General features: G+C 44.9%; 1 protein-coding gene across 1 annotated transcript in view; it reads left to right on the forward strand.

Annotated features, from left to right (window-relative positions):
- The window catches only part of FGF18 (fibroblast growth factor 18), a 985,397-nt gene that overhangs the window by 808,007 nt on the left and 160,642 nt on the right, over positions 1–16,748 (forward strand). Inside the window, exon 4 of the mRNA XM_069654338.1 lies at positions 8,099–8,205. Within this exon, the coding sequence (XP_069510439.1) occupies positions 8,099–8,205 (107 nt within the window). The remainder of the gene's footprint in view (positions 1–8,098; positions 8,206–16,748) is intronic.

Below are 16,748 nucleotides of genomic sequence, written 5' to 3' on the forward strand. Positions count from 1 at the left end.
TTTTCTTAATGCGTCGGGGCATTTTTTACTGGACATCGAGGTTCTGTCAAATAAGATGCAATGAAAGAAGAAAATTGAAATCTCACCTGCAAAACAAAAAGTAAAACACAGCGTATTTAACTATGGCGAGTTGGGCACACGTACCCCTTATTTGCCCACTATGAACCTGTCAGCCATGCAACGGATTAGAGGATGACCGTTTTTTGGGGTTTTACCGGAACACTGCACATGAAATAAGTATGGAACATTGCTGATAAATAATAGGCGTGGTGGCAACAAACACAAACCTCGACTACATGTAAAATTGAACAATGTAATTTATTACATCATGGACGGTTAGCCACGAATCTCACTTGCCAGCCATGTAAAAGATAAGAAGGCAACATTTTACTGTTTACGTTTTATTTCTATACAAAGGTGACCCTTTGCAGGTAAAACCTATTGCGTGCTACTTATTTCAGCCATTGGCTGGTGTCATTACCCATGCGTGAGTGATGTTGCTGCATGGAGTGGGGTTTGGGGGGCACTTACCATTCAGATGGAGCAGCTGCTCCGTGCAGCCCTTGGTGTTGCTGGTCTGGAAAAGAACTGGGGATACGCTAAAATGTCGGGACTCAGGACTAGCTAGCCTTTTGGTTAATGCCCCTGAGCCTCTATCCAGGGCTACAACCAAAAGACCTGAGGCTATAGCCTCCTCAGCCAAACCCCAGCAACGCGTCTACGTACCGCCAAGTTCAGGGGTACATGCTGCTGCTCCAGGTTGGCAGGCATTGTGGAGTACCGCAGAGTGAGGCTTAGATGCACTGGTAAATGGTTTTTGTTGCAGATAAATGCAGAAGCCGCATGATCTTTTAGGGGCAAGAATTTGGACGTTCTAGATAACGCCAGGCACCGACTCCCAAGGGGTGCTTCAGCCACTGCCTCACATGCTCCATGCACACTGGAAACCAGTGCAGCCATGAACTGTGGTAAAGCACAGGAAGCGGCTCTTAGTCCCTCCACGAACACCACCTGACTAGCTTCCCGCACTACCCCGGCTAAGCCTGATTTGACTTTGCTGTCTCAGCCCCTCTTCCATTTCAGCCTCCACATTGGCCCGGCCACAGGAGACAGTGAGTGACAGCTTGCTAGTCATATTTTAGGCTGCCAGCCGGGAGCTACTTGACGCTTCCGACCTGCACGCTTGGGACTGCTGGAGAAGCCCAACGGAGTCATATTTTAACCAAGCCCAAATTCCAACAGATTGTAAATATCGCCTCACATGTCATGATCATTAAAAGGCAACGATAAGCCACATTTCTCATGTCCCTTGCTTAGTATTGGGAAAAAAAGACGTAAATGTGTGAGGAAATCGTGTCGGCGGATAAAGGAAAAAAAAACTGAAAAGCGTTCTTGATAAACTGCACGGTGCGAGGCCCATTCAGCCATACGCATTCCACGCATGTCACCATACTCACATCCATTGAAATGCTTTTCTAATTTAGGGTATGGAAAATGAAAAGATGACATGCGTGAGGGATATGTGATCTTTTGCAGTGTCAACGGAAAAATGTTAGAAGGTGAGAAATATGCTATAGCTCACCTATGTCTGAATTATGCTTCTTGGCGCACTGCCACAACGTCCTCTGGTGAGAAGCGCGTGACCTTTGACGCCAGACTTCCGCCATATCTGATGCTGCGGTGACGGTGCATTCTTTCACACATGTATGCCCCAATTATGGAACCTCAGACAGCTTCATTTGTATAAAGAAGCAAAGGTCGCGGCGTGCGTTTTGGTTGACATTAATAGTACAGTCCGTTCATGCTAAAAAACAAGCAGAGGCAAAGCCAATAGTTTTTTTTTTTACTCAAAGGGAAGCATATGACGACGATACACAGGTCTTTCTCCAGGTCACAGGCAGACACATTGGAGAATTGGCATGCATGGGCAAAGGGGCACACTGATTCTGCCACACCTGCCCCCACAGTGCCTTTCAATGAGCTCTGTCCATTGCATGCCACATCCTAAGTATCCATACAAACATTCTGGAAGCCTCTCTACAGCTCGGACATTTGCTGCAGTTGTAGTGAACGGGGATGCATGTTGTTGTTCATAGTTACTTCTCTCTGGGGCAAATGTAACGAACTGGGTCAAGTAGGAACATGTGTTGTATAACTAATAAAAAAGATCTGAATACATTTTTTTTAATGCCTGCTTGCGCAATCGCACCCCCCAGGGACCGAAGCTGTGCAGCCTCACAAAATCCCCACCTATGCGCCCAAACAAGTGGTATTAAAGCTCCACCGATGAGCCAACATTATTTACGGCTCTAATGTGGCTCCTGTGAACCAAGAGTAATGTCGATGAAGTACCTCCATGTTCCAAAAACCAAGTAACTGCAGTAGGTGGCCCTAGAGCACCATCTATGAACCAAAACTAATAGTGGCGTGAAAGCAAAATCTATCCCACTAAAGGACATATGGACATAAAGTACCACCTGAAGCCAAAACTATGCAACCACACTAGGTGGTGAACAGCATGAAAAAGCACCCATAAGTAATAGTGGCAATACAGCGCCAGATATGGGCCAAAACTAGTGGTGGTCCCACAGCGCCACGCCAGGCCAGTGTAAGCAGCGGTGGGGCCGCAGTGCCACGCCAGGCCAGTGTAAGCAGCGGTGGGGCCGCAGCACCACGTCAGGCCAGTGTAAGCAGCAGTGGAGCCGCAGCGCCACGCCAGGCCAGTGTAAGCAGCGGTGGCGCGACATCGCCACGCAAGGCCAGTGTAAGCAGCGGTGGGGCCACAGCGCCACGCCAGGCCAGTGTAAGCAGCGGTGGGGCCGCAGTGCCACGCCAGGCCAGTGTAAGCAGCGGTGGGGCCGCAGCGCCACGTCAGGCGTGTCTAAGCAGCGGTGGGGCCACAGCGCCACGCCAGGCCAGTGTAAGCAGTGGTGGCGCCACATCGCCACGCCAGGCCAGTGTAAGCAGCGGTGGGGCCACAGCGCCACGCCAGGCCAGTGTAAGCAGCAGTGGGGCCGCAGCACCACGCCAGGCCAGTGTAAGCAGCGGTGGGGCCGCAGCGCCACGTCAGGCGTGTCTAAGCAGCGGTGGGGCCACAGCGCCACGCCAGGCCAGTGTAAGCAGCGATGGGGCTGCAGCGCCACATCAGGCCAGTGTAAGCAGCAGTTGGGCCGCAGCGCCACGCCAGGCCAGTGTAAGCAGCGGTGGGGCCACAGCGCCACGCCAGACCAGTGTAAGCAGCGGTGGGGCTGCAGTGCCACATCAGGCCAGTGTAAGCAACGTAATGGCACCCGCAGACACTATCTGCCACCACAGTGCTGTCTTTTTTGCCACGCATTCTGTACTCCTGATTTTTCCTTACTGGTCATGTGCGAGGCAGATACATAAGTTCCCATTGCTTTGGCAGGGCTAGAATAAAAGGCACTGAAGACACAAACTGAGAAGTCCAGTCGTTTTGGCTGGGGGAGGATTTTCTTCAACTCAAATACCTCGGCGGTGTGTGTACGGTAGGGACTTGCAAAGGGCAGCACTGCGCACGATGTGATGTGCAACATGGAGGGGACATGCAGATACCTCTTACTAAAGGTTTTGACAAGAAAGAAGCATGTTCTCAATTCTAATGATGGCAGTAGCCCTCAAATATAATGACTTGTGTTTTTTTAAATGTAGATCGTGTCTACTATTGCGGATATGTGCAATGGAACTGCAAACAGTAGGTGCAGCTACTTCCCAGCTCTACCGAGTAAGCCATGCCAGAATCCACCCCGGTTACCAGATCACGGCACAGAGCACTTACACCCGTTTGAGTCATGTCTAGTACCAGGGGTTGTAGCCAGGAGTGGACGTGCACAGAGGTGCCTCCCAGAGTTCCCCGTCTGCTGCTAGTGTCCAGCGAGCTAGGCTTTGACATATATGTTAACCTCCTTGACAGCAACCTTTCCAAAGACTTTGCTTTTTGCAGGCTACGTCAGTTAGTGCTGTCTGTACATGTTTCTATTACGGATGATTTCCTGGTTCGGTGCTAGCATGCAAAACCGGGCACGTGTCCCCGATAATGCACCCTGCTCTCTGCATGTTTACGATTGGCATTCCTCTATCAAAGCTCACATGCTCAGAACCAGAAACGCACTAGGAGTGCAGAGACCAGTCTCTGAATAACTGGAACTGGTCCCCTCCCCATTCCAACCGGTTCACTAGGAAGCTGAGCGAAGCTTCGCATCCTGGCTCCTCAGAAGTCTGCGTGATCAGGGATTCCCTTAAGTAAATTTTCTGTTAGCAATTCAGGTGGGCATTTGGCTGGTTAATAGGGCATCTTTTCATTTGTGGGAAAGGTTTGAAGGCTCAATTTTTTGGTTGCACGTCAAGAACCCAAAGAAAACATCTTCATGGCGTGGAAGTTCCTAGTGCCTTGAAGAACTGTCTGAGATAGTCCTTTGTGAGTGCTTGATACCTCGCTAATGCAGCCTGCCTTTGGCCATGCATCGCCAAAGAGCTGTAGTCATAGGTGCTCTGCCCGTGGAATACATTCACTCCCGGCTTGGGCATCACGGCCAGTCCGTAGCACATCTCAAGATCAGCATTGTCAAGTTATTCCTGCCATGCACTTCATGTATGCATATGTTCATGTATTTATCTATTCATAAGGATTTGTATACATTTTGGCATGCAACAATGACCACTTCCAAGCCAGGATTACTGAGGGGTAGGAGGGGAAGCAGGGATAAGGAGAAATGGGACGCGCGGCACAAGAAACCGTCACAGCTAGACACATTGTCCCATTTGTAGCAATTTATTGATAAGTCACCCTCAACACTGGGAGTTCCTTCCCTCCCCACTCAAGTGGTTGTGCAACAAACAATTTAACCAATTCTTTATGTTTAGCCCTATCTAAGACACACATAATGCCCCTTGGATCTCTCTTCCTTGAGTTAACAATGAGCCAAGAACCAGGCCGGTGTATGGGAAATATATTTGTATTAATGAACAGTAATAGAAATTAGAACAAAATTGTCAAAACACCACTTTATCCATGGCACAACACACACAGGTGAGTTAAAAGAACACAATCACAATTCTTTCTGCAAATTTCACTTAACAAAATAATTACACTGATCAATAATAAAGGCACTTAAGTAATGTTGTGCCATTTTGATTTTCCTGCAGGCTTAAAAATGTAGCAGTATGATTTCAAGATTGGTAAAAATACATATGGCACTTATAATTTCGCCCACACGTTTCGTTTAAAATAAACACAGGGTTATTCAGGGTTTGCTTTTTCAGACACCACCCTCATTGCTTTGGTCTATGTTGAGAAGTCAGACAGAACAATTGGAATGATTCGGGGAATTTTGGATTTCAGACCCCCCCATCCTGAAAGGACTGTGTTGGGGAAGTTGGATAAAAAGGTTGGACTGATTTAAGAACAAAGACACCCCTCTTCCTTAAAGACGTCAGGGTCAGCTGGACAACAAGGATTACCCAATTAATTTATATGCCATAGTTATCAGCACACATAGGGAAATGAGCTTTGTTAATTTCAAATTTTAATAAAATTCACTCTGCAGTGTTCTGCCAAATGGGGAATTAATTAAATTAATAGTTTTAGTTAAATAGGCTAAGGATCTGCACAGTTTTGCCACCCCTGCCTATTATATAGGGGAAGGGATTCAAGGCAAGCAGACTCCCGCACCTTTTGGTTTCCCAGGGCTCCATTCTATGTACACAGCAACCCTCTGTTTAAGGTTCAGGAAAGCCAGCTGCATCGCAGGACATTCTGGAAAGATAGGGCAGGGGTTTGGTCAATACACTCTCAAAGATGGCCTCCCGCTCTCCACCATAGGACCCAGTCAGCTTTGAGGCCTTTCTAGAAATAGTCAGCGCAACCCAGATGCACTCTCAGCAATCTCCTCTGGTGTCTCCTTTTTCTGTTCATAATTTTACTAGCAACTGCCATACTAAACATATTCTCTGTTTCATCGAATCCTGGGGAATTTGATAAGCCGACCACCAAATCCATATCATGTAGCACAGCCATGTGGCATCTTTCTGCCTTTTCCATAAAAAGCACAACCGTTGTGAATATGTAAGTTATTAAGCATATCCCTAATTTAATTTTCCACCCACTCACCAACTCTCACATTGGAACATGTTCAGATCAGCCAGAAACACATCTTAGATAGCCATTACAGTTGGATGAATTTTATATCCCCAAAATCGCCTGGAAATTATATAGCATATTGAACATAGATGAAATCCATCCACCTTCTGATTGCTGCGAAAAAGGGCTAAATGATAATAGTCCCTTTTAAATTAATTGTGAATCTTTATGTGGGACAAGTGGCCCTGACTCCTGCCTTCCGGCCATTTGTTTACACTGGGTCAGCCTGTGCCCAGAGATTTTATTTAAATCAGTCTCCTTTGTGCTGGAAGCTTGGTCTTTGAAGTGAGTGCCCCCATTTTCACACATATTAGTTGTGCTCCAGCCAAGGGTGACTTTTTCTTGAAGTCAATGCTTTCAGAGCCAGCAGGTCTGGAGAACACTGAATTTCGACACCATTAGCAGGAAATGTTATTGTGGTTGGTCATTAGATGGGAGATGTGACATCCAGGCCGAAAGTGGGAGTTTTCCTTGTGAAGTTTTGCCCACAGACAGCAAAAGGGTCTGCCTTGGGCTGACATTTTCCATGAAGACAAAGTGGCTTCTCAAATGTCAATGGAGTTTCGGTCGGTGAAACATAATATACATTGCTTTTAGTCAACCTGCACATCATGTTTTGTTTTTCCTGACATTTTTCTGTGAGCAGTGATATTGTTTTAACTTTTACTTTTTAAAACAGTTTTTATTTGAAAACACATGTGCAAGCCATTTTTGTTTTTATTGTTTAAAAATTCTGTTTTCCATGTGAAAGGGACTTCTGTTTGGGGTCTTTAAATGCACCCCACACATTTCACTTACTTGTTTATTCCATTTTGAGTGGCTCTGTTCTTTAAGCAGAGGATTACAGGCATCACATAATGAAGGTCTGCTGGAAAGGAATTGACTCACAGGGGTAGACTAGGAACCAAAAGAAACCCTGAAAATAATTTTAGAAGTGCCCCATATTACACATTTTCAGCAAGCCCAACCCTTTTCCTTTGGGAACATGTGAATATAACACACACAAGATGCCCAGGGTCCTGATGCCTACCAGGAAATCTCCACAGTTATCTATAGTCCAGTTCCTGTTGACTATATAAAATGTGTAGAGACTTTTCTCCAGTCATAAGTTTGTAGGAAAAGTGCCCCAAGGTTTAAGGCCTATCCTTAAAATCTGTCTGCCACCATGCCATATCTTTTGCCTCCGACCACTGTCAAGGTTTGCTGGTCCTGTGCTTCATGATTGTAGGCTTCTCACTGGGCTGTAATGTTTCATGGGTTGGGTTACATACTCTGGCACCATTCCTCCGTAATGCCTATGCATGTTGCTCAATCCTTTGTTTGTCTTTTGGATATACAGTCAATGGAGAGATTCCAATGCTCAGATGATGTGTTTCTGTTCCAGGGTTGCCCAACTTCAGTCTTGAGGGCCGGAATCCTGACAGGTTTTCAGGATATCCCTCATTAATATCCATGAGGTAAAATGTGCATGCATTTAGAATCATTGTATGCAAATTTATCTAATGAATATTAATGAGGGGTATCCTGAAAACCCAGCATGTATCGCATGTATCCGGCACTCGAGGCCTGGAGTTGGACAACCCTGCGTGAGTTACTTTCTTTCAGACTGCCCTCTTCTGTATACGCTTTGACCATGCATTGGTTTCTTTGGTAGCCACCAGCACACGTCATTACCATAGCCAAACGTAGACAGTGCTCCCACTCAGACTGCATCTGCAAGCATCCAACTGCAATCTACAAGCACGGACCCTTGCGCAAGGCACCTGCCGCAAACCTTCATGCCCACCATAATTAAATCTGGGCAGATCAATCTATAACAGGTGGTATACCACTCACAGCATTTGGTTTTGAAATGTACTCTGTTGCCATGTCATTGTATGCCCACGTTGCCAGACTGCTGTCGGGCCCTCCGTAAACGCCTTTTCCTTCTTCTTTTACAAGCCCAGCTTCTAGTGGAAACAGACACGTTTGGCAGTCAGGTTCGGATCAAAGGCAAGGAGACCGACTTCTACCTTTGCATGAACAGGAAAGGCAAGCTCGTGGGCAAGGTAAGTGTTTTTCAGTACTACGCGCGTAATACGAGCTCCACCTTGCGCGGCGGCCGCCTGGCTATAACGATGTGTTCTGCATTCCCCTGTCATAGCCAAATGAAAAGCAGCTCGCGCAGGCTGTGGAATTGCTCAGGCAGTAGATCCCATTCAGAGAGAGGCCTTGCACCCAAACCACAGTCAGGGCCTGACGGATGCTCGGTCCACATTGGCAAGCAGCGTGAAGTCATGCAGATTGGGAAAAGATGTACGGGTCTAAAAACAATTGAACACTTAAACTGCGCCATATAAATCTGTTTTACTGCGGGAGGATAAAAAAGGCGAAACATGCTACGTAGGGTAACATAATGTGTCGGTTTCAATAACATCGCTGGAACATGCTGCAGCTGAGGTGCAGTATATTGGAATCTGAAAAGCTTATTAGCAGCGGGCCCCACAGTTCTAGTGTTACAGAAAAAGTTTATGACTCGGGTTTCTTTCCTAATACAAGTTTATCACAAATCACAATACGTTCATCCACTGGGCTTAACTTTTCTTTGCTTGGAAAATATGTTTTATGGACTAACTTGCTTTCATAACTTATACTGTTTCTACTTACATTATTCTTCATCAGCCTGGGGTTTCATCAGGCTGAAAACTGCTTGCGCCAGCCTTAGCGGAAACACAAGGACCTGCCTGTCAAACCGAACACAGCGCCCTGCTCATCGTATAAAAATGTATTTTATAACGAGGGAATATCGCATTCCAGATGGAAAATATGAGTTTTCTGTTTTTTACAGCGCTGTTCTGTCGTTTGCGGCATGACGCACAGCTGCGCTACGAGTGTCGTGAAGGCCACAACTGACAACCTAAGAAAAAAAATCAATGATTTTATTTACTTGTACAGAAGGAGGCTTACTTTGTATACCCTAACCTGCATGCTTTGGAATATTTTGGGAAGAATGTTGGTCAGGTGTTTCAGTGTGTGGTGATTTAAGTGCTTCACTACTGTATGGAGAGGCTGGTGATGTCAAAAAGTTTTTTTCGGACAAACCATCCCATAATCCACTGTTTCTTTATTTAATTGATTAGACCAGCTCTTCCTAATGTGTTTGCTTCACATTAGTTTATCAAGTAAATGCTTAGAATTGGTAATGGTTGGCCAAATAATTCTGGAGCCGTTTCATAAAGCTTTTTTTCAGGCAGGAATATGATTTATTTCTGGAAAAAATGGAAATGGCCACAAGTCCTGATTCTCACCAAATGACAAAGGGTGGCATTCACGTGTTGAGTTTAAAGTATGTGTGCACAATGCATGCATGGGTGGATATACTGATTGCATGCAATTTGCCAGCAAAGCTACATAAGTAGGTGTTGCCAGGGGAATGTCGGAGAGGGCAGTGCAAAGGATGGAGAGTACCCACGCAGTCGTAAGTCGTGTGGGTATTCACAAGCGTTCGGGTCTGCATTTGGAATTATAACCAAAAAAGTGATGGGTGGAAAGGTTTGAATTACCTGAACCACTGGCACTGCTCTGGGCAACCTTGCACATCACCGTTTCAGCCGTCTGTGCCATTGCAAATGGGGTGCAGCCTTATGCAAATAAGTCAGGTACTACCACCAATGGGAGCAGCCCTTCCCAAACTGCTAGGCCAGGTCCCCTCTGCATGGAAACACAAGCAACCCCAGAAAAGCTGCCTGAAATGTTTGGCCTTCTAGTATAGATTATGATACAGTGGTTCCTACTGGATCTATATTAGAAGATGAAGGATTCTACACTTTACTTATGCATGACCTGTGGCTTTTGGTGCAGGGGAAATGGGAAGTGCATGTGCAGTACACTATCTCTCCTCACTGTCTCTCACTCTCAGCCCTCACACACCACCTGTCGATCTGCCCTGTTCATGCGGATTGGGGCAGCAGCAGGTCCCACTCCACCAGCCAGATCGCCAGCACTGCCCACTTCTTGGGGCATTGGCTCAAAGTGCTATTCGTAGGAGTTGCGAATGAAATCCGTCCTAGAAAAGCATGGTCGTGATGCAGTGGCCTATGCTGTTGTGACTTGAGACCTTGGATCGCCTTGCATGCATGGTGGCATCCATGGCCCCCAATACGAAAGGGTATATATAAACTGGGCTATCACTGATACGCCATGCCCCCACCTATCTCTAAGAGTCCACGGGCAGACATGGGAAATTCAATGTAATACCAAAAAAGGTTAAGCATTGAAAAACTCTACACTCAGAGAAGCCAACTTTCTAAACAATAAAAATATGAAACAATCACTGCTCTGATTTTCCACTGATTCATTGCATTATAAGTGGTTCAGTATTGCTGCTGTTAAGTGGAGTGGAGCATGGACATTGCATTTAAGATGTACAAATGTCTTTCTTTTTTGGTGGGATAAATGTGCTTTCTTTATTTTCTACACTTTGGGACAGAATGCCCATCTGGTGAGGGCAAGACAGCCCAAGCTTTGTTTGATTTTTAGTAAATAAAATGATGCAGATAATTCTGTTTCTGAAAGGGAGGTCTGCTAGTGAAACTATCTTTCATAAATACTCCATGCCAAAATTATAGTGCATGCTGAGAATGGCTACTGACACCCTCAGCACCAGCCTTCCAGTGGCAAAGGGTGGGTTCAAAGGTCACATCTGCATTCCTGACAGGTGCTGGAACATAAAGTGCCAACAGGGAGAGGTGGCATTTTTAATCTTCTGCACCTCTGATACAAACCTAATAATTGTGTGCCTTAGTCAGCCTAGTGGCATCTTAATCTTTACATATAAATCAGCCTGATTGTGGCAAAGTGGCTACTAAGGCCACACAAATATATAGCCGCATACATTTGACATCATACAGGGTCAGCTCTTTGAGCAGGACTTTAGATCTGACAAGGCTAATGTGTATTAGCTGTCTGGCCTGGCTGTATCCACTACAGTGAAGTGATACAATGGCCAACAAAGTTGTGTGTTCATCCTCCTTCCTCCCAGGCACAGGAACCCACACCAGGAGATCTCATGGGAATAGGTGTTTCAAGGGCGGCACTGACATAACAAAGCCACACTTTGACCACTAGGCTCCTTTTGAAGTCAGAAGATTTGGGAAGGGAGCAGAGTTAGCCAGAGGTGAGTGGTAGGCAGAAAGAGAGGTTACACTATCTTGGTTTCTGGTATGTCTCTCTACAACCACCTGTTGCCTCTATTTTCTGCAGGATGAGACACTCTGAGTATGATGTAAGATTGTAAAAGACACTTGTTGGAACAGCCAAGATTGGATCCTTATAGCAGGCCTGCTTTAAATTAATCTCCTGTGACATTTTGCCTTTATAAGGAGAAACACCATTCCTTCATTGATTGATCTTTAAACTCTCATGACAAGAAAGATTCACTGGACCTCTGTTGAGGATACAGACAATCCAAAGGTCCTCTGCCAGAAAGGTGACATCCAAGACCGACTCAAGTTCCATCCCCTAACCATCCACAGGGAACAGTAGGGGAACTGCTGTGGACCATGACCTCTCTGTTGGCTACTCTACTTGGACCACCATACAACACTGAAGGTGAAGGACCTCCTCTAGGTGCCAGCCAACGTCCTGGAGTGGAAGCACAGAACTGAACGACTGAACTTTTTCTACTTAACATTTATGGAGACCCTGGGTCGTGTTTTCCAGCAACCCAGAAGGCAAGAAGTTTGGACCCTGTTTTATCACCTCAAGACGTCTTCAAGCATGCTCATTTGTGCTTGCGCTCTTCGAGCCATCACAGGACCCTTTATGTAACTTTGAACTGCTTGCTTGAACTGCTTGCTTTGCACTTTGAGCCATCCAGACTCCACCTTGACCTGCTTGTAGGCTCGACATCATGGGAGCAGCAGACTCAAGTGCTGAATCGACCTGCTGGAAGCCATCAAACTTGCCGGTCTCATAGGCTGAGTCGATCAGCAGAGCCATTATCTCGCTGCCGACTCAATTGCCACCCCAAGCTATCGTCTTGACTGTCCCAAAAGCTGATTCTACCCAACCGGAGCCAGAACCTTCTAACTGACTTAAGCACAAATGAGATTGCATCGACGCAAATGTCTCAACATCGGCTCAACCAGAGAGATCTATAAAGCCCGCTCAAAGCTGTTGACCACCAAAGACAAGACGTAAAGTTGCTGTAAAGAGGCCCTATCCCCCTGGTCCACTTTTTGGGACCATTGAGATGTTCAAGCCAGAAGTTGCAGAAATCTGTTCCTGAATACCTTTGCTTCTCAACCCAAAATTCCCTTTCACTTCAAATTCTGCCTTCTCTCTGTTTATTTTTTACAAGGGTGGTTTCTTAAGTAGTTTGCTTGCATTTCATTGTTTGATTAAAATTCTTTTATTTTTATAAATCCTTTATTAGACATGGTTTTATTTTGGACTTATTGATTTTACTAGAGCTGTCTTGAGTTTTAGCATGCACTTGGTCTGCAGTACCAAAAGAGGAGACGGAGGGTCATGTTGGACTGTGCCTGTTTCACCTTTATGATTGTTATCACTCCTGGCTTAGTAGTAGTGTGGGGCTGAGTAGGAGGTTTAGCAACTACTCTTCCCTGTATCTCTGAAAATCAGTAGTCATTTAATCATACACTTACAAATTATAGATGTCCTATTTTAAGGTATTACCCAAATTGATTGCAAAAATTTGAACGAATCGTAGATTTGACCGAATTCGGTTACTACCATTAGTTCGAATTTCTGCGACCAATTTGAATCCGGAAATACCGAACATGAAGAGTGGGGATTCTGGGGGTGTACCACACACCACATTTTCATTATCTTTGGCCTCTGGGATTGCGGGGTGTTCCCTGCATCCCTAACATTGGCAGCAGGGGACAAAAATTGCGTGGGCCCCATTTTTAATGTACGGTAAAAACGGGGGGCCGAGCAAATCGTTCACGGGCAGACAGCCCAGATCCTATCCATAACTCATTTTCTTCTCTAAACAAATACCTGCTTAAACTATCAAAGTGGTAGTCTCCTACTTCTTACCCTAATACCAGAGTTAAGCTACCTCAAAGGTTGTGTCCCTTTGATAGAACTACTGTGATGCTGTGTTGCATCAGTGTGAAAAACAAATCATCACCCTTTACGGAAGATTCAAGTTGGCCAATCGGGATCAAGGTAAATTGGGTAATTCCAGGGACTATTACCTGGAAGTTGACTAGAATGTTTTATTCCTGCATGGCTGGGCCTGCTCTCCTCCTCCCAAGCTCAATATGTGTCCCTCTGCTCCCCCTAGGATCTCGACCGGCATTATGCTCCTTCCTTCTGCTTCCATTTCCGGATGGTAATCCTCCTCGTGAACACACAACCCCAACGTCTATCTCTCTTCACTCCTGCACAGCTCCTCTGCTCCCATAGCAACACGGCTCACCACCCATTACAGCTCCCTCCAAAGTTGCTCCCTCCCCTTTCTGCCCTGCAGCTCCTAACCCCTAGCAGGCACTAAAAGCCTTCGCACCCTCTGGATTCGGCAATGGTAGCCATTAGGTACTATCAGTCCTCTTTAACAGCTTGTTGTCTGAGCACCTTATGACATCCATTGCCTGCCCAATTGAGCGCTAAAGCTAAATTACAGACACGTGCCAAGAACCTCCATAATATCTAATCCAAGGAGAGTGAGTCAGTGTACAGAGATTCAGCTTTAGTACGTTTCAAGCCATATGGTCAAGGCTTTGCTATGCAGGTCCTTTAGCCCTGTATACTAGATAAGTACCCACCAATCCATGTCATCAATCCCCAAATCCCCTGGGTTCCATCTACCCCAAGAGGTTCGGTGCAAGGGAACTGCCACTATCACTCTGTTTGTTAGGTTTGGTTGGATCACAGAACACATGTTTAACTAGGGCAATGCATTAGGTTTGTCAGTGTGTCGAGCAACTGAGTAGTTATACAGGCACTTTTCAACCCATCACTCTGTTCTATACAGGCTTTGGATATCCTACCCAGTTTACAACCCATCATCTGTCTTTTCTGCATGGTCCATACTCTTAAAGCGTTCTTGTCGTTCAGCATGACTGGGCTGATACCAAGCACTCCCTATTCAGTGTGCTTCTACGTTTGTTTTTCTCACAGGTGTCTGCTTCAGTATTTCAATGTCCCTTGCAGGACTAAGAAGCAAAATCTTAACCTGAAACTAAACATCTATCTTCACGTTCCAACACACCAATTCTTACATAATGTCTTGCTCACTTGCCTATCACTCTGCAAATGCCTCCCCCAAGGCTCGCATTCTGGTCATGGATCTGGATTTGGTTAAAAATGCATTTTTGGGCAAGGAGCAGTAGGGATGAATACTCATTGGACTCTGGAGGGTAATGTTAGTTGTCGGGGGGGGGGGGGGGTCAAGTTGGCTCAAGTGTGGAAATCCACATGAGGTGTGGGATGGGGACTTCAAAGTAAATCCTGAGCTTGAGCCAAAATCTATGGGAAATGTTGGTACGGAACTCCACTATGGTTTAAGTATCCTCTATAAACATTGAATTATTACCACAATGTCTTCTGAGTTATAACATCTGCCCAAAAGGTACATTCTTTTTTAACCTAAAAGGTGCCTACTATTAGCATGTTTTACTAGATTTGCAGTTGTAGTTTTGTGAAATGCCTACTTTGAAAGACTGCACATGACACTCTTGCAATAAATGAATGTCTGAATGCTGTGTGCTTGCGCTACTTCTTGGATAGTTTGTTCATTTACTGTGAGTAGAATGGCATTGGCATCAACTTTTTTATCGCCGAATACGAGTGGAAGAATACCTAGTGAAAATAAACATTTTTGGGGATGCCTCTCTGGGCGGCATAATTATCATTTGGGGTGATGATTAGCATGTGACAGTTGAAGTAACATAGCTGCCAAGTTCACTTTGTCATGCGTGGCACCTAGAGCCCGTCCTGGTTTTACCTATTGCAAATTTTATATAATAGCCTACTCAACGCACTGCCAAATACAGAATGTCACTGTTTATTATCTAATTTAAGTTTGTGTTTTAAAACACCTTTTGTTGTATATGCGCCTTACAAATATCCAAGAAAAAATAAAAATAAGATAAGACGTTTTTATTTTAGGTTTACTTCCATTTTATTAACTTTTGGATGCTATCTTCTATTTCAGATTTCCATTCAGTCAGTTAATTATTTTTTCAAAAAAGAGGAAAAAAAGACTATTAATGGATTTAAATGTTTTGGGAATTCTTCTTTCATTGGTTTCATGCATATCCAATATTGCTCTATCCTTATCCTTAGAGCAAAGTATCACTTAATTCTTAAAAATACCAAATAAACATGAATTCCATACATTTCAATTCTTAAGTCCACTTATTTCTCAAAAATGGGATATACACATGTATTGCATCACATAAGCCTGCAGGAATTCCATACATAACAAGCCCTACAGCCAACACATGGTTCGACCTTTGGATCTTTTTCAAGGCTGAACTAGGTTAATACAACATCCTCTTCTGAATACCCAAGTCCCATTACATTTTGTTCCATGTACAACTACTCAATAATGTTTATACATCTAATGATGAGGTATAATTATTTCACACGTCTGGCAAATTTGCATTTCTATGTATTTGGATTCGATTTGGCTTCTTCCTTTGATCAGTTTTGATGTCATTGTTACTTGTTCCCTTATCCTTTACCGTCCTCTCAAAGCCCAACACAACACTTAACTTGTTCCCATTGAATGCTGGGGTTTGCAGTCCCATACCTTCAGCTGTGACCTATCAGCGCTGCGTGGCCTTTTACAGATTTTAATGTCACCACGGTGGGCACAACTAAATTGGCTTCAGGACCAAATTGTTAAACAATCCTGGCTACGAATCTGTGTCAAGCATGACACAGGACAACTTGGCAGCTATGCAGTTATCATAAAGCCTTACTTCAGAAAATCAAGTTTCATGATACCACATCACGTAAAAAATGTAAACAAGGAAAGCTAGGCTTTGTAAAAATAAAGCAGCTACTGTTTCACATTAAAAATGTTAGGACAAAAATATTTTTAGACCTAAAAAGTAAATCTCGTATCGTTGTGTCCTTTAATTTGGCCATGTCTGCTGCGTCCACCAGTTGTCTATTCTATCCACATGCAGCTACAGCTTCCCAACAGAACGCCCAACACCCCATAACTTTGCACCCATGATACCTGCAGTGGCATTGCAGCTAATCACCTCGTAGTGTGACTTGGCCTGCATCTTGCAGGCAGCGATCACAGAGTCCCAGTGCACACTGCGTGCAGGCAGCGTTCCCGCGAATCACAAGCTGTTCTTTTATTGGTCTTCCACTCCCGCTCTGGCTGTCCTCGAGCTCTATGGCCTCTTCAATGTAATGCGTCTGTAGTGTTCACGAGCATTTTATTTTTCCTGGCACAGTTGTTTAATAATTAAGTGAGCGCAATGCATTAAGAAACATTCCAGTAAACCTTGGAACACCAATGCCTGTAAATGTTTGGAACATTTGCAGTGTGTCCTTTTGTGCTTTAAGGATGGCAGCCGGTAAAACACTAATGCCTTACAACATTGGTTTCTCAACTGCG

This window comes from Ambystoma mexicanum, chromosome 3q (genome assembly GCF_040938575.1).
Source record: "Ambystoma mexicanum isolate Mex_15411 chromosome 3q, UKY_AmexF1_1, whole genome shotgun sequence".
Lineage (NCBI taxonomy): Eukaryota > Metazoa > Chordata > Amphibia > Caudata > Ambystomatidae > Ambystoma > Ambystoma mexicanum.